Source organism: Buteo buteo, chromosome 4, assembly GCF_964188355.1.
Source record: "Buteo buteo chromosome 4, bButBut1.hap1.1, whole genome shotgun sequence".
Lineage (NCBI taxonomy): Eukaryota > Metazoa > Chordata > Aves > Accipitriformes > Accipitridae > Buteo > Buteo buteo.
The window spans coordinates 49085967-49104969 of NC_134174.1; the positions used below are offsets into that span (position 1 = coordinate 49085967).

The 19003-nt window shown below is 39.3% G+C and overlaps 1 protein-coding gene across 1 annotated transcript in view; it reads right to left on the minus strand.

The window, feature by feature from the left end:
• FRMPD2 (FERM and PDZ domain containing 2) overlaps positions 1 to 18613 on the minus strand; it is a 37527-nt gene extending 18914 nt beyond the window's left edge. Inside the window, exons 1-11 of the mRNA XM_075026724.1 lie at positions 18424 to 18613; positions 14517 to 14674; positions 13539 to 13604; positions 12126 to 12315; positions 11135 to 11257; positions 9201 to 9332; positions 6262 to 6321; positions 5618 to 5702; positions 5276 to 5332; positions 1287 to 1302; positions 519 to 590 (exon numbers count right to left, since the gene is read on the minus strand). Coding sequence (XP_074882825.1) covers positions 519 to 590; positions 1287 to 1302; positions 5276 to 5332; positions 5618 to 5702; positions 6262 to 6321; positions 9201 to 9332; positions 11135 to 11257; positions 12126 to 12315; positions 13539 to 13604; positions 14517 to 14674; positions 18424 to 18613 — 1149 coding nt within the window. The remainder of the gene's footprint in view (positions 1 to 518; positions 591 to 1286; positions 1303 to 5275; positions 5333 to 5617; positions 5703 to 6261; positions 6322 to 9200; positions 9333 to 11134; positions 11258 to 12125; positions 12316 to 13538; positions 13605 to 14516; positions 14675 to 18423) is intronic.
• Between the last annotated feature and the right edge of the window lie 390 nt (positions 18614 to 19003).

Consider the following 19003-nt stretch of genomic DNA (forward strand, 5'->3'; position numbering starts at 1 on the left):
ATTAATATCCCGAACATTTCTAATTTTAAAAAACCCCAGGGAATCCCAACAAAACAACTGAGCGTACTCAGACTCTACAATCACCAGGGTTATTCTAGATTTGAGGGTAATTCCAAATTTTCTTTGCCCTCATTTTTACTGCTGTATGCTGTCAGCCTTTTACCTTATCTTAATGAAAGGTAGAGGATGTGCCTGCAAACTGGAGGAGTCCAAGACATTGGCACTAGATGTCACATGGCATATTTGCTGTATAATCTTCGTCTCAAAAGTCTTGTGCTAAAGTGAGCATTCTTAGCTGACAAGGATAAATTAAGCTATTTTCACACCAACAGAAATAACTACATAGGACTGAGAATTAAATGATCTCCTTTCAAGTCTCAATACCTCTGCAGGAACCCTAACTTAACCTGGGAGGAAGACATGGCAAGAATACTAGGTTGGGACTCAGATGCAACTTACAAAGACCCCCAACTAAAAGGTCACTAGATTAGTTCTAATTTCTATATGTTCATACTTACCACAATCGATCCAGGCAGCTGTAAGGTCACTGGTGGTTCACTAGACAAAATAATAAATTCTGGACCTGAAAACTGTAAGGAGGCAATTTAGAAATTTAATAAATGTCTCCTTAAAGTAATGAAGATCTCAAACACCAATACCAATGAAACCCATTTCTGTTGATCTGTATGCTGTAGCTAATTGACTTCAGTGTCTAATAAGGTGCAAATGCTGATTGAAGACTTCTTTCTGTTTGAGGTCTCTCCTGTGTGGACTCTCTGGGGTCTAATTAGGGGTAAGCTCATGCTGAAGTCTTTTCTTCTGTAAAGGCACTTAACCAAGATCCGTATCCTTTGCAAGACACCTATTTTCATAACACTTACAGAAACTTAATTTCTTCTGAGACCTTTTCCCATTTGATTCCCGAATTACTATGAGGACAGTCACAGACATGTACACACATACGTACACACCACTGTGATTTCATAAGCCTAGCTTCCATAGGGAACCAGACTAAAATGCAGAGCTGCTTTCTTCCCTGTAATGAAGGTTGACAGATATTTCTTATTAGCAGACATTGTATTCTTTTGCTTTAACTTCAACAAACTTTAACAACACAAGATGCTTTTCTTCTTGCTGAGCATCCACCTCAAAAAATTTTGCGTATTGTTTGGGGGTTTTTTTTCAGATTCACCTATGCTTTTAGATCCTTGAAGCAGACAGAAATAACTAAATGTTTGCAAGTGGTAAGATGTGGATCCCGCCAATCATTCTCCATGACTTAGTACCTTGACCCATTTAGATCTTTTTTTGAGAAAATTTATGGGTTTTTTCATAATACTAGTATTGTCCTGCCAACAGACAATGCAGTTTTGTATCACATATAAAGAGGGACTAGCACTTTGTTGTAATAGTTGCTGGACTCTTTCTGAGGAACTTAATTATTATCCCAGCAAAAATCATATTAACAAAATTTAAAACTCAATTTATATATAAAAAGATAATTTTCTGAAGTATCTAACTGAAACTCTTGATTGAACTTCTGCAACTGGTCAGTCTTAAGCTTCTGAACTGGGAACAGGTGAAAGGACCCACCAGCCTGAAACCTATCCCTTCTACTTCCACAACAGAAAGCTCCATGAGCAGCAGCATTGTGGAGTTTTCTGTGATTCAGTTATTTCTGGATTTTTGTGATCCAACTGCCAAAAAAACCATTATCCTTCCCATTTAAGAGAATCCTACAACAAATCAGCAACTAGAAATAGACCCTTAGGTGAACTATTGGTTTGGCACACTCACTGCTAACCTATGCTTTCTGTCCAGGTATACACTGTAAAAAAAAAATTAACTAAGTCCTTTGAGCACCGTTGACCAGCAAGTCTTTGGGTTCAGTGTCTCTATAAATGTTTTTGCTGTTCTGAAACTCCTGACAAAGTGGTTGATGAAAACAGTCTATGTGGTGTTTGATGCTTGCAGAAATCACACATGTAGGTCAGAGAGGGTTTGGTTATAAGCTTTTGCTTAGTCTTTATGGACAACAGCTTTCACTGCCTTCAGTTCTGAGTTTTCACACTGGATCATGCCTAATTTAGAGTCTGTCAATTTAGAATACTCATCTAATGAAATGACTCAGTAGCTAATACGCATGTCACTGGTGAATGACAACTGGATGCAAGGTTTCTCTTTAGTGACATTTACATTTTGAAATCAGCTTATATGTTTTTCATTAGTCACCTTTTCCTTCCTGTGGAACAAACACTTCTGTGATGCAGCAGCTGCTGTGTAGTCCTTTGTAGACACAGAGAAGGTGGAACCTAAACTTAGCAGGTTCTGTCTGCTGTTCTTCTGAGTTCCACCAGGGATTTCTTCTACAGCGCTGACCGACCTTCAAAGAAAATGTCATGGTGAGCAATAGATATAGCATGCAATCAAACCAACACAGACTCGAGGACAAACAGCTTAAGGTACATTGACTGGCAGAATATTATGAAATCCAGGGCAATGTCAGTTATTAGTTATTATATGTTTCTTTACAGAAAAAGAAAAACAATTCAACAGGGATAATATTACTGAAGCCCTTTATAAATAAATCTAAACTCTGCTTTAATTCAATAACAGTCTTTTTTTTTTTTTTTTCATTTGGTGAGCCAGATCTAGCTGGTTTATGTCTGGTGAAGCCAACAGGCAAAGAATTTAGCCCCGCGCCTTTCTGGGAATTCTACAGGATGAAGTCAACTCCTCATTTCTTACTTTCTGAAGCAAAAAAGCATTTGTTGTTACATTATTCAGAATTTTCCAGGAATGTGAACTAAATTATTTGAATAATAATTCATTAGAATAATTTAATGTCTTAGGGAACTGAGGGACTTTTGAATTTAATTAAGAGAAAGATGTGTGAAATCTCAGATCAGAAAGCTCTCTTTATACTATAATTTTAACCCATAAAGTAAGGGTGTTTTCCACACAAGAAGAAACATGTATGCTTAGAATAAACTTAAAATATAATACATACTCTTATCAATGAGGAAAAAATTATTATGTGGTACAGAAGGAAAGGTTTTGTTGAGGTGGATATTAATTACATTTTTAACAAATGCCAAAGTCACATGGAAGCTTTTTTGTTATCCCAAAGTTTTATCCTTTTTTTTTGCATCTTGCAGAGTTGCTTCAGGGAACTATTCAGGGAGTTTCAGAAGGTTTTTAACAAAGTTACTGGAGTAGTTGCTGATCGCTTCTCCTCGGTATCCAGTGACAGGACACGTGGGAATGGTTCAAAGCTGTGTTGGGGAGGTTCAGACTTGATGTTAGGAAGCATTTCTTTACTGAGAGGGTGGCCAAAGACTGGAACAGTCTCCCTAGAGAGGTGGTCGATGCCCCAAGCCTGTCAGTGTTTAAGAGGCATTTGGACATGCCCTTAATAACATGCTTTAACTTTTGGTCAGCCCTGAAGTAGTCAGGCAGTTGGACTAGATGATTGTTGCAGGTCTCTTCCAACTCAACTATTCTGTTCTGTTCTGTTCTATTTTATTTTATTCTATTCTATTGTATTCTATCCTAGTTTACATTCCTCTGACTCTAAAGATATCTGGATATTTTTGTTTCTATCAATGCAGCCTCATAAAGATCAACATTTAACTAAGAAATATGCCTAAAAATTACCTGAAATGACTTTTGTGGATATAAAAATACTACTATCTCAAAACCCAAGATGCTGTATTAAGAAGACTTTCTTTTCCTGTGGAAAACACTTCCTGTTATTAGTCCTGCAAGGTGAGAGATGTCAGACTTGACAGCTGTGTCTTCTTTATATGTAGGCCATAGCCCTGCATATACTTACAAGCTTAACTTTATGAGATGTAAATTATGTCAGTTGGACTGCTTACAGAAGTGAGCATGATTATATTAGTAAGCTTTATAGATAGTAAACCCATCACTAAGTTTTGTGTTAGTTGTCCTCCTATATGGGAAATTGGTGGTTTCCAAAATAATTATTTCCGACTCCACGGTTTTCACGGTACTTATAATAGGATGGTAACCTTGGTAGAAATTCAGTTGCAGATGCTTACAACCAAAAGTGGGGTTTACAGTCCTGAAGTTCTATGGGAAACAGCTTGCTGGAAATCTGGAGAAGAGAGTTCATCTTTCAGTGAAGGAGGGGAATGGTTTCTTGGCAGCATGATTTTAGATCAAGGATAACAAGATGATACCCAGGTTGGTGGTCAGAGGTGTGGCAATTTTTCCAACATACTCAGGAAATAAATATTCTGTTACTGGTATCATTGCCAGGTGTGTGATGCATATATATATACACACATATATATGTATGTGTGTGTAGTTAGACAGGTAGACAGAGACTTCTTTCTTCACAAAAGCTGCCACTATCCTGCAACCTGTTTGTAGTTCTGTCTTACTGCAGGTTTAGAAGTGTACTGGGGTATATCACATCGCTCAGATTATCATGGCTGATTTACCAGGAAGTTCAAACTGTTTACTTGGGATACATTTAATTGGAAGTTGATCTAAATGCAGCATTTCCTGTGGGCCTGAATTGCTCATGTCATGGTTAAAAGAAGAAACTCCTGTTTAACTGGGTCAAGAACTCAATTTAAATGGGATGTCTGTAGGGATTACATGGTGCTTAAGTATGGGATTCTGGTCCTTGTGGTGCCTAGAGGCTAACAGTACTTAGATCTCTTCTTCATTTGGAAACAGCCATGATTACAGCTCCACTATGCTAACACCCAGTCCAGAAAAATTTTGTTTGGCAGCAATGGTGTTTCCCTAGCTTTTGAAAAGGAGTTAGTATCAGTTGTACAATTCTCAGCTTTCCTTGTCTATGTCTACAGGGCTGCTGTACATGCCATGGCTGAAATGAGGCTAATCCTCATGACAGAGCAGAGGTCTTTACTGCTTGTGTTGTGTCCCTGGGTTACCTATGACTCTTCAGTAAAGTGGCAGTGCAAGGCTGGATATGGCTGACACAAGTGAGACAAATCAGCCTCTAAGAACTGAGATGGAAATGCAAATAATCCACTGAAAACGATGGATCATATACATGGTCTGTCATAACCACTCCAGAAGACATCAGGCCTCTGCTAATGTGACAGCAAGGCCAGATCAGATCCAAAATCTGAATGTAGGCAAATACAGACTCTGCAGAATGCATTGCCAATGAAAGCAATGACTGTTCATACCTTCTCAACAGGTTTTTCCCTTCTACAGTCTCTGTGGAGCTGCTTCCCAGTTGTTTCAGTCACAGCGAGCTATTGCTGCTTACCTGTCTGATTCTGATGGAGACACACTAGGGGCAGCTGTTCCAGGAGGCCAGTGACATCTGGCAGGACACAGTGGTAAAGAGTGAAGGTGGAAAACTTCAATGTGCTTGTTTTGTATGGATTGTTCAGGGCCCAAGCTCCGTTTCACTAGAGTATTTGGACTGTTTCCCTTGGAGCCAAACTGAGCCTAGGTGCACTTTAATTCTACATAAACAGTATCTATTACCAAAACAGGTTCAGATGGCGATCCAGGCACTCTCTGATAATGACATTGCCACACTAGTTGTCTGCTTCACTTGGCAATAAAACAGCTTCCATCTTTTAGGAATATGAGTTTTGATTACCTGTTTATGAAGAGCTTGTAGCTACTTTGTGTCCTTGACCCACTAAGGGCAGGGTCCCATGACCTGTGTGTTTGTGGAACTCTCCCTGAAATGAATAAAGGAAATTTCACAATTGAAGCAACTGTAGCAGCTCTCAGCATCAGATCTTGGGACAACTACAACAAGAAATTTAGATTGGCTACTTCCTCTCTTGTGTCCTTGCTTGGGCATGATAAATGGCTATTTGATAAGGCTAAGCGTATACCATGCCAGTAGTTTTCCCAGTTCTCTAGTTATTGTTACTTCCTCTTCATAACCCTTCACGTGAATGTAATTTGAAAAATAGCTGTGTAGTTACAATGGCTATTATTTCCATATGTATGGGGGTAATTTGTGAAACAGCTTTTGCTCTTCAGAAATTACCTCTGGTATTCTTTGTTCTTCTATTTCCAGGCATAAAATTGGGGGGGGGAAGCCATGAAACTTCTCTGGCTTAATCAGAGTAAGATAAAAAAATCACTGAAATAATTAAAACTGTTTGTAAATATTCCACTGGTTATTTGCTACATTGAATATATTGTGAATGTTTTTACATCATAAAAATCTGGTGGGAGTATAGGATGGTTTGTGAGTCATTAGCAAATAAGATTTGTACAATTTTTCACCTTCAGTCATCTCTGCTGCTACAGAAATGATAGGCATTGCTTTGTCCAAATATTTGAAGGCTGAAATTTAGAGATAGAACCAGAAAGGGTTATGCAATTTGTAGTTCCATAAACATTTCTTCTCAGAAATGTTTTAAATCCTTTAGGGAAGGGTGGGAAGGTTAAATTTTTCTTCACTTGGATCATTTCATTGATCTTATTTGAAGAATTGCATATCAAACTATTACATAGGCAGAATGATAAAGGTGATAAGCTGAACTATGTGAAAGCAATTGTTTAGGTCAGCTTTTTCTCCAGATAAAATATCCACGAACTACAACCTGAGACCTCACTCTGAATTCCAACATGAAAACATGAAATTGAATTCTAGTGTACCAACCACCAACTGAAATTTTAAAAACTAAAAAATCTGCAGTCACATTGCTAAAATATGCATAAACATATTTTTTCAAGCTGCAGATGGTAGTGAAAAGTGTGAGATTTGAGATAAGCCAAATACTCAGGCCTAGTTACTAGAAATTCAGTCCTGTGTTCTGAAATGACATGCTTTTTAATGAGAAAGCCTTGCAAAATTCTCTGCTTACACTATAGGTTTCACATAATTGTATAAATATACTTGGACAAGCACAGAAAATTCCCCTTAGTTTTTCTGTGTCAGCTGTTATGGCAGTGGGGCAAGTCGGCTAGTTTCAGTGGCCAGACTGCCATGCTTTGATCACAAATCCAACACATTCCTGATGTTTAAGCAACATGTGGCCTTCAAAGAAGTTGATCCTGTAGATGATTAATTTATTATATGTTAAATGAGCTTCTAAAGTACAGACTGGATAGAGATATTGATCTCCCTTGATAATGGTCTTCTACTAGATGGTAGTATTTCTTTTCAGAGAATGCATTTTTCTAATGCATTATCTCATGAAAGAATGTCTGCAGCAAACAAGCTCTCACATTCTATGTTTTCTCCTGTATTTTTAGAGTATTGTCTTACAAAATGCTGTGTACGAACTGCTACCAATGTTTCAGTGGAGACTGAGACATGCACAAATTCACTGGAATGAGCCTTTGTCAAGTTTATGACCACATTTTTTTTTAAAATGATTTACAAAATAGGCTCCTGAGTTTAACTTCACTATGTGCCACTAGGTATGTGACTGACACCTACGTGTCACATAGGGAGCAGCTGCAATCTCAGGTTTTTATTGCTGCTGATATTGATTGCAAGTCCGGAGCTTCAGAAAAGCGCCTTTCAGGAGTAGAGTATCAACAGCAGTTGTATGAGAAACCTCACCTTCCTCATCTTTGGGGCTAAGGCTTGGGGCTGAGAGGCTATTACATGTTTGGGGTTTTTTCCCAGGATATATTCGCTTTCTCTCTGTGAATTATCTCTTGGCAGACTTGTGATAATGCAGTGGGCACCCATTTTTTTTTTGCCATTCTTCCTAGGGAAATTAGTCCCTTGAGATCATGTTCAATGCCTTTTATTTTTGCCTAGTAAATTTTCAACCTTTCAAATTTGGAAGAGTGTGGATAATATGTTCCTATGAATTTCATGACAGTCAGCAGCTGGATATCATAAACCCAAATTAATGCTCCCCAGTGAAAAAAAGCAAGGACTACTCAGCAGTTTTCTGTTATTTATGGCATCAGTGATCTAACCAGTTGGTGTGCATACCTTGTTGCATCCTAACTGATGTAGTGGACGCTAGGGTTATTGCCTTAGGGAAGAAATTTCTGGGATAAAAAACCCACACCTGCTTACAGAGCACATTTGAATCCATGCCATGGAGGACCTAGTACTTCATTTCTCATTGAGGCTTATAGAGGGAGGAAGTAAACTCTGAAGTACAGAAGTAAACTTCCACCTCTGGGTCTGGAAGCTCAGGAGAAGTGCCCCAGGCAGGATGGAAAAAACCAATTGAAAGCAGATGGGAGGGTGGGTAACTGTGGAATGGAGAAAAGAAATGAGCAGGAGTCTGAGAATGAGGAGCTGGCATGGTAAGCTTGGTTTTTTAGGAGATGTTGATGACATTTGGCAACAGGAGCTTTTTGCTCTTAGGCAGTGTGAACGTCCTGCCTAGGTGTCCCTAGCTGAGATTCCAGTTTAAACATGAAGATACATATGCACAGCAGTACTCCCCTTCCTGCTGAATTCCCATCTTTGCTTCATAGTATCCCCCTACACTGTGATTTAATTGGCTTGGGAGGGACCCTGACTGATGTCTACCAGAGTGTCTTCACTGAATCAGTCCTCTCCCAGACAGTTTCTTTCATGCTGTTCCTGCCATAGAAGGATTGAAAGTGGAGCTAAGATTCCAACTCTGGTGTCTGCAGACAAAGTAAATCAGAAGAGCAGCATTGCAACCTGGAATTTATCACAATGAAAACAACACACTGAGCAGGAAATGCACAATGGCTTTAGGACAAAAATTGAAAGAAAACAAAGGCTTGTTTGGTTGTTTTTTTCCTCTACATTTTAAAATTAGTCCCTTTGTTTTTGAATGGGCTTGAAGAAACATGAATCCCCACCATTCAAGTCTTAGGTATTATTCATAGATTCAACTGATTTCAGTGCTGTCATATTGACATTGCCTATCATATGCATCTGTGGGGTAGCTCCGCTGTTTCTCATCTGTTTCAAGACCCCATGTGCTAGAAACATGCTGTCAGGCTTTGTCTGTGATCTGCTGAACAGCTTCACCTGGCAAAAGGGGCATAAAGAAAGAAAGAGGTGATGCTGCTGCATGGTAACCAAGGAATATATAGCTTTACAGTAGGACACAAGTAAAAAGGAATCAAGTATAAAAGGATCTTTCTTCTCTGCAGCTTAGCACAACTATACCTCCCTAGTCATGTAACCAGAAGTGCATGGGAGCACCTATCACCTGACCTACATGGGTAGTCTCATAATTCATAAACATAATCTTTCAGGAAAATCTTACCTCTCCTGTGTCCTCTGTTAGACAGTATCAAAGATGTACTTTCAGAAATACTATTAGAGTCACTGTAGTCCACAGAGAGTTGTCTGTAATCTTCTGTTGACCGACTATAATTCATTAATCTGGACCCTTTGTCTGAAAACAGAAAGGAAACATGTTGAATCACATACTTCAATTATAAATCATTGTATCTGCATGATAACGTAAATACCATTTGGCTTGACTATTTTTTATATAGTCCATGTCTGTCTGTCTTCTATCCCTGACTTTGATTGCTTAAGGACCGAGGAAAGCTTGGTAACTTCATTCTATTAATTTCATAATCTTATTCTGACCCAAAATAGTTCTCATAGTTGTCCACAACCATTCCAAATAAACAAAATCTAATATATTAATTCTATTCTACAGGTTTAACTGAAAGCTTGCAAAGTGCAGATAACCTGCAAAGTTCTCCTTCCTTATATTCTGAGGCCCAAAACCTTCAACTGTAAAGTATTCTTTCTGTGTGCAGGGTGGACAGCACCCAGCCACAATCCACTGCTAGAGTCAGCTGCAGAAATTCCATTAAGGGGTTATCCTAAGTCATTAGGAAGTACATGTTTCTGTTGCACCCTAACTTTACTTTGGTTGCATTGTCTCTTGTCTTTTTCCAGAGGCTTTGAAGGTGATCTTTTTTAATTAAAAAAAAAGGAAAGAAATGAAATGCTGCCTTGAAAATTGTGGCTCACATGTTCTTAATGTAATCAACACCCTGTTTCATTGAAGTCCTTCAGCAAGTGTAAGCCATGTGACCTGAATCCCTAGAAAACACAGAGATCACGCCACATACATAATCACTAGATCCAGTAGAAGGGAAATGGCAGGAATTTGCGGCTAATAGGGGGTTGAAGATGGGACCATCCCTTTTGGCAGCAGCATAGTTTTCACCAGCTTATGCAAGTGTGAATCTATAAGCTCAGTTTTTGAATGAGTGAGCCAATACAATTTGAGGGGTGGTTTGTCTGTATGTTTTCAAAAGAATCTCCTTTTCTTACGACCAGTAATACCTAATAGAAATATTGCACAGGTATTTAAGCATGTGTTTAATTCTAGCTGAAGTTAATGGAACATATATGTGATTTGCTGAATAGGAATTGGATTTTCATATGCCTAATGTTGAGCATATTCAAAAAAACCCTGCATGGCTTGGGCCAAACTTCCCCTTGCCCCAAAATCAGAGATTTCTTTTGAAGTGAACAGTACAATAAAGAGACGAGAAAAAAGAACTATCTGAACCTGAAGTCCACACTTACTTACAGTCAGAGAATTACTCTGAGGGATAATAAAATCTTGATCTAAGTTAAATGAAATGTGAAATTAGTGTATGCTGGTTTATTTATATAATGAGCAGGATTTGGCCTTGTGTCTTGAAATCACTCCAGAAATCCATGTGTGAATTTATAAAACATCTCTTGAATAGAAAAACAGAACTAAAATAGAAAAGAAACCACAAATCTTTGCTTGAGTAATCAAATAGGAAGGATGAATATATATTCCTTAATGGCAAGAGGATAACTTCACAGAATCCCACTCTTTACCTTCAAAAATACACTGGAGTATACAAAGTACAAAAGCAGTTTTGAAAGTTTTGGGGGTTTTTTTATGCACAGGTTTTATGCAAAGTGGTTGAAGAGTCAAATCTGTGCAAGCTGATTCATTATCATTTCTTCACAGCCCTCAGACTACTGTCCTTTGAGGAAATAAGGAACAGAAACCTTGCTGACTAGCCTGAGTCTTTCCATTATGAGGCCATTTATATGTAAAGCAGTAAATATCCTATCCAACACTACATGTAATCACTACAGCATGAAATTAAACAATTCACCTAGCTTGGGAAAGACTCAGAAAAGGTTGGCTGTATCCTTATGAGGTAGTTCAGATTGTAAGTCTTTCTTTACCTTGGTGAAAATTCATCTGGGAGGACAGCAGTGAGGTGTCTGATATTTTCTCATGCAGTCTTTTCCTTATCACATGACTTCTGTTAAGCTGAGAGGCTGTGCTGTCTTCGGTGACTACCCACTCTGCCTAGAAGACAGTAGTACTGCAAGTCAATGTCATATGATACGTGGACTTCAGACTCTCATACTGAAGTGATCCTTGCCCTCTGCTTGTCAGAGGCTGCTGATTTGCTTGGTATAAGCAACTTCATCTTCTCAGATTAACACAAAGCAGGATTAAGTTTTGATGGCTTCATGGTCTCATGCTAGCAGTGTTTAAGGGGGGACACTGTTACAGTGGGAAATAGAATAACAGAGGGTGCAAGGGAAAAGGTCATCTAAAAATGGTAATGAATATTGGTTGAAAACAGAAAAAAAAGTATTTGCAGTGTGTTTTCTTCCAGTTTCATTCAGCTTGTCAACAAAAAATGTTTGTTGATATTTCAAATCTTGAAAAAGACTCAGGTGCTCATGTATTAAAGACTTCACGTGGTCAGGCTTGATTGCACAGCAAATGTTCAGTTCCACTCAAGGACAATGAATGAAATTCTCAATAAGATGTAAATGTGATTTCTTTGAATTTCACAAAGAGAGTCTGAAACCAGAGTGGCAATGGGGAAATCTTTTCTTTTGTGTAAAGTCCATTCCTTTGGCCAATATGAAGTCTCTGTAATGGTTACAATTTCCAGTATTAACCAAAGAAATGAAGATACTGTAAGCGCAAAAGCTGGGTTTGTATAATTTCCCAGAAGTGTAAGAGTGGTGTGAGAGGTGGCTTCATTGCCTCATTTGCTTGTACACATGCCCACTCAATTTCCTGCTTAGAAGTCTAGAACCAAATCTCATTTCCTTAATTCATACAAGCATTAATTTCAGGCAATTGCTCACCTGTATCCCATGTTGCTGCTCCCCTCTCTCACCAAAGGAGATGATTAGAGTATGAAAGTAGTACCTACCTCACTGACACTTCCCACAGCAAACTGGACCATTTTCTTTATGTAGACATCTGCTGGTAAGGAAGCAGATTCCTTCTGATATGCCTCACATGCTTCCAGAATTGATTCAGGAGAAAGTCTTTTATGTGGCAGATCTTCACACAGTGTCAGCAAGAGCGTGTGTAGTTGGTCACTCAGCTGGAGAGACTGAGTCAAAATGGAGGTACTGTTAAATGATATCTCCCAGTGGTCTGAAATCCTGTATAAACTGGGACCAGGAATTTCTGTAAGCCTTTCACCCTGGGTGAGAAATGGGCACTGAATACCTTTAGACTTTAGGAAAATTCCAGACAGGCAGCATAACAGCACTAAATAGAGTCTCTAATGGGATCCAAGGATAGCCTTGGAGGGAACTGGCCCTTAAAGGAGGGTCATCAGCCTGTATAGGGGCTTCTTGCTGACAGACAATGGCTCAATCTGCTCCACAGCTTTGCTAATTAGACTGTGAATCTTAAAGATTCATGCAAGTAAGACATGTGGCAGCATTAGCTTCAAAAAGGTGAGGAGTTATACCAGCCAAAACTGTTGCCATAGAGACCAGATAATTAAATTTTAGTCATTTAGCTTATAGAGCCTTTTCTCTTAGACCATGTATACCCACAAAAGGGGGGTTAAATCTACTAAAAGCTTGTGCTCTCCGAAAACATGCAATCAAAAGCATGGATATAGAAATGAAGCAAAATGTGTGCTACAAATCTTTGAAAGTATTCTGGGTAAGCAATAAATGCAAAATTTCAGCTAGCAGAGATGCTGGTAGAATTTGCTCAGAAATAAGGAGAGTCATTTAGTTTTATTCCAGCATCCCATTCTTTGAAAAAGCACATCATTGTGCACAGCACCATGATCATGCCAACATGATGTTTTTCTTTTAGCCCTTCATGTCTTAGAATCATAGAATCATACAATCATTTAGGTTGGAAAAGATCTTTAAGATCATCGAGTCCAACCACAAACGTAACACTGCCAAGTCCACCACTAAACCATGTCCTTAAGTGCCACATCTACACATCACGAATGGTGACTCAACCCCTTCCCTGGGCAGCCTGTTCCTTATTACAGTCTTGGATTAAATAATCTTCACTCTTAAAAGCAAGGTACAATTTATCTTAATGGGAACAATTGTGGGTTTTGAAGAAAAAGGAAAAAAAAAAGGGGGGGGGGGGGAGTAAAGATGAGGCCTAACTAAATTCCTGATTTGGATGAACTGGTATTTTTGGTGAAGTCTTGACCTTGACACAAGCTTTCCAATTCTTTCTAGTGGTCCAAAACATAAAGCCCCTCTTACCGAGACTTCAGATTATGCCTCTCTGTCTTTGAGCCTACCAATATAAGACAGAATGAAAGAAAAGAAAAATGTTTGTGTAACTGGCCTGGTTTGGAGGAACCTGGTAGTCTGCTGACCAATAGAGGGTCATTCCTAAGGAATACACCAACATCTGTCAAAACAGAAAAGGAAGCCCTTTATGAAGTCAACATTAAATACAGAAAAGCCTCATACTAGAGACACCATCTTTTTGTGTCTTTGGTCACAAAATGGCAGAAGCCAAACAGGTCACTAGACAAGAGGAAACATATATAAAAATACAATAGTGACTCTTGGCTTATTGACTAGATGGCATGCAATGAGTATTGTTCAGCTTGAGGGGCCAAGCCAGACTGCCCTCTATCCAATGATGCCATGAGTAGGAAAAGAAATTTGAACTCCTTTCTTAGTTTTGAAGCTTTCCCATCGGCAATCAAAGGTTTCCCCTGCCTGTGGGACTGACTAGCAGTCACGTCCAGGAAGAGGATTACTGGAGTAAGGGCCATCTATTCCAAGGCTTCATATTTCTGCATAGCATCTAAGGGAAGTATGTACTGATGTGGTCCTGGTGGTATTTAAAACTTTTAGGTACCTGAGTGTTGTATCTTACTCTCTTGCCAGAGAGACTTATTTGGCAGGGAGAAGAAAAGTAAATTGTTAACAAAGCTGAACATATTTCTGATTTTCTGGGAGTGCTTCCACTCTCTGATTGTATAGATACTGCAGTTCTGCTGCTTCTGGGATTACAATTACCATATCTGGTCAAACACCATGTTCATAGAAATATTCTTCCTTTCTGTGGGCCTTTACAAAAATACATTTTTGCAGACCTTGCGGACTGATGTTCAAAACTGATTTTGATGTTGGCATGCATGCTCATCTAATGCCAAGCTGCAAGATACATGTAAATCTTTCTAACTGTAGCCTAATTTGTTTAGTGTTATTAGAAATGGAGTTTGACAGTAGATACCTGATATGCTGCATTAAAACCCACAAGCTTGTCTTCATGAGGTACTGTCTAGATTTATTTTGTAATATATCTCACCTTTGTTAGTCTGATGCGCTGGTTTTTACTTTGCCTGTGGAGCAATTCTGGTGCACTGAAAGGGACAGCTTCCACCTGAGATGCATTGTTTTGGAAGGACAAATTTCCTTCAGCAGACAGTAGTACTGACCACGGACAAATCATACAGATGGCAGGGTCTGAAAAATGTTGAAGAAGATAATGGAGTTCTTAATGTTGAAATCACTGTGCTCAGAAAATCATATTGCTGGCATCTCACCAGCATAGCCAAACCCATCACAGAAGTTTCCTGGAGATGTACCCAGAAGTCAGTGGAATCATACTCATTTATGCCTGGATGATTTTGTCAGCTGGAATTCAGTGATGGTTAAAGACTTGATTTCCCTCTCACATCATTTCACACATATAAACAATATACTGATTTCAGTGGATTTCTGAAGCCTAAGGAAAGGCAGCATTACATACCATGTGCAGATTCTGGAGATCTTGACATTTTTGGTAGATCTTTTTAAGCAGAACACAAGAGACCATCAGAAGAGTAGAACACTTCTTACAATAAAGCATGAATACTTTGAAGCTGGCATTTGCAAAAGACCTTAAGTTAGCTTCCATTAAGTTACATGACCATGGTACAAATCTCTTCTTCTCTGTGGTGGTATTTTTTTGTTCTGCCTGCTGCTTATGGTCAGTCAGCTCTGCATTTTAGTAACCTCTCTTTCTCTGTATTGTATCTAGCAAAGCCAAGTTACTTTGCCAGAAAGTCAGTGCCAGGAGTCAGTATCTTTTTATTTCCATTGTACAGATGAAGAAACTGATGCAGAGCCCAGCTTTGATGACTACACTTTGTCAGTCAACAGAAACTGAGGTAGCAGTAGAAACAAGCTTCCCAAGTCCCAGTGCTATAACCTACGAAGCTTTTAAGTGGAAGCATCATTTCCAACTAACCTGAACTTTGGTTTTTTTTTTTACCAGAATGCAAATATGAAAACTATCCAAACTAAAACTTAGACTAGATTCTACCAGTAATGTGAACAGCCATGATATTTTAGCATTATTCACATTCAGTCTTTCCGTCCGCATGTCAGTTCTATTAAAAGAGAGGCAATATTTCAAACAAAAGTGGTTTAAAGTGATAAATGTAGACTCCTAAACCTGACAAGGTCCTGAGGACACTACTAGGCCTTAATGGCCCTGACCAGCTTCACTTGGGACCTACCCCCTACCTCTGGCCATAATCCCAGGCTCCAGTTAAGCTCAGCCTGGGGCCTTGACTCCCTGCCTAATGTATGGTGTAGGAGTGCCTGTCTCCAGCTCAGCCACAGCCATGCCTTGCCTGACTGTGGACCTCATTGATCCTGACACACAGACTGACTTCCCAGCCTGTCCTTAGACTTGCCTTGTCACTGTGGACTTGGCTGGGGATTGCTAGGCTGTCTGACCCTGGTTGCCCACACCAGACCTGATTCTGACGCAGCTTCCCAGCTTGACCTCAGACCTGCCTTGTGACCGCAAACTTGTGTGGTGGTCTGGATTCTCAGCTGTCAACCCCAGACCTGCCCTACTCGCCTTACTTGGGTACTGTGGGATAGGGCCCTGGCTGGCACAGCCCCTGCCCTGCCACCCTTGTAACCATGCTTGGATCTGGGCTCCCTGTCCCTTAGGGAACAGCTTGCCCTTGCTGTTCCCTGAAAAATTGTATTTGAAGGTATGTCAGTAATGGACTGGATTCTCCTTGTAAAGGGCTGGGTACTCTTAAAAAATACCACTGCAGAGATCCACTGAGGTCAGTCCCAGTGGTCCAAAGCAGGAGTGGAAGCATGAGGATGTGCAGTCTTCTGCAAACACACCGCACTTGCATACATACGTTAAGTGAATTTCACCAAAGACATCCAAGTGATTTCATTAAAATATTCATTAAAAAGACATGACAAAAAGCATCTAAGATCAATCTGTTTACTTTAGAAAGAGGAAAAGCTGCATTAACTATGGCAATATTTAGATATAGGGTTCCTGGAAATATAGGTAATTTAAAAAAAAAATAAGAAAGTGTTGGCTGCTGAACCACTCTCTTCAGTCTAAACCATGAGAACAGAGACCATTCAGATCTTCATAGGAGAAGAGCTCAGAAACATGCCCTAAATGCTCTGGTATTTTAGCATTTAAAAATTATATATTAAAAAATGGCTACTTAGTTCTTATGCATGGTGACCTTTACCTCAGGAAAATGAATGGTAAAAATGGGTAAAATGTTAAACTGGGAACTCATATACACCTAGGAGGTTGGTACAGCCAGAGGATCCAGAGAATCAGTACTCACTGGTATTTGCAACAGTTGTGGCATTTACTTCTTTACAAAATTAAAGGTCTTAAAATTATCAGCTAGCCTTCTCTTTTGCTCCTTCTCCATTTTCTCTAGTATTGTGAGCAAATACAACTAGCACATGCTTGGAAATTTTTCTGGTTTAGAAACAGGTAGCCAGCTTGTACTTTAGCCTCGACAAGATTACCTGGCCTTCTGTAATGTTGGCCAGCCAATGAGTGACCATACCTGCCTAACCAGTCAGTGCACAAAGACATTGGAAATATTGCTATAGCAAGTAGTGCTGACCATTACCAGTTCTAGCAGGATTTATTACATCAAGCACAGTGCAGTACAAACGCAGCAGTAATTAAAGATGTGGAGCCAGAAATATGTCTTAGTCAACTGGGATGATGCTATGCAGAGGCAGTTCACCTTTGCTGCCCTCTAAGAAACTGGAGCACTGGGGATTCAGCTTCAGCATGAGTCCAACTTGGCATCACTTCCGGACTTGAGCTCTCTAAAGACATATTTGAGCAGCCTTGCACTTGACCTATAGATCAGCTTGGTCCTACATCCCTACTTCCTCTTGCTTTACTCTTCATCTTCTGATCATAATACTGTAAATTTATCTGGTGCTGCATAGGGAATATAGGCTGATTATCTCAATTCAACAGACATCCAACAAGTCTTGTCTTTTTTTTTTTTTTTTTTTTTTTGCTTTTTAAACAAGAGATCAGGAGAATGTAGTGTCAGCTTAGTCTCTGGCACTGAGTTAATTAAGCTGAGCTGAATCTACCCAGGTGGGTATATCTGTGCTGCACTCCTTTGCACATTCCTGGTGCCTGTCTTGTCTGAGCTGTTCTATCCTCTTGCTACACTAGATAATAGAGAACTGATGGTATAGTCAACCTGCTGTAGTGTTCCAGTCCATTAAAAACTAGTTGGTAGTAAAAGTTCACCCCTCCAGCTATAGGAGGTTATATATCAATTGTTTTCAGTATTTTGTATTTTGATTCTACATGCTCATGAGGTAAGAACACATCTCATCCATTGTCCCCTCAAAAGGAATATCTGTTGTCATAAACAGTTCTCAAAATGTGACAGGTTGCTCAGCTGTGCTCTGTTGTACAGCTGGCCTGCTTGGCAAGCATTCGTCATGATGACTTGCCTAGCCATTATGATAAATCACATTATTATCATCCAGGATAAAAGTCTCTCACTAGCTGAATGAGGAGCCATGTGGATTTGCCTGTCCTGCACTGTCAGTACATGAAGGACATGATCCTAGCTGGCACTGCACTTTCTGTGTGTATGTTATTCAGACTTTAGGAAAGACTCTTCTGTCCTGTTACACCATGTATAGTTGTACTTAGATGAATCAATATCTGATGTGTAATTTGGAAAAAAAAAAAAAAAAAAGCCCTGTGTGAAGATCTCTTATGTAGGCAGAGCAGTCTGCATGTAATCCCAGCAGCACTGAAAGATTTCTCATTTTTATTAGCAATATGCTATTATTGCCATTAGTGCTTTTTGTCTCAAAAAAAACCCAAACCCTCAAAAGAGCTAAAATAACTCAAGATTTAATTTCCAACCGTAAGGACTATAAGAAGATACTTTTCACCTCACCTTTGTGAAGGTCCTCCAGAAGCTGCACTGTGGCCAGGTACAATAGTGCCCATATTTCTTCTTCCTCCAGAGGGCTTCCTTTTGCCCACAGGACCTCGGCCAGTGTCACACAAGAACTGCTCATGCCTGCTGCAGTAGAAACCAGATTTTGGACACTCTGAAGTAGACTGAATTGCTCAAAGCAAGCCATACTGATTACAATTGTACCCTTCTCTCACAATAAGAAATATTTTATGAACCACCCTGCTTCTTTGTTCACAAAAGGTAGGTATCGTTCATCCCTATCTTAATCTAGGTAAGAGTAAATAAAGGGGACTGAACTAAGCGACTTCCTGTAATATTTTTGAGCCCTTTTTCTCATCTTTTGAAACCAATCACAAGATTCTGTGGGGCAAATAGTTTTTACTCAGGAGATTCTTCATTAATATGTACTGTTCAGACTTTGTGAGTGGTTATCTGAATGGTAGAGCATTGATTTTGCTGCTTAATTGGATGTTCTTCTTTATAAAAACATGACAGAGTTAATCTAAGAGAAAAAGAACAGCAAAGCAAAAGAGATGCATTGTAACATGAAAGGTTT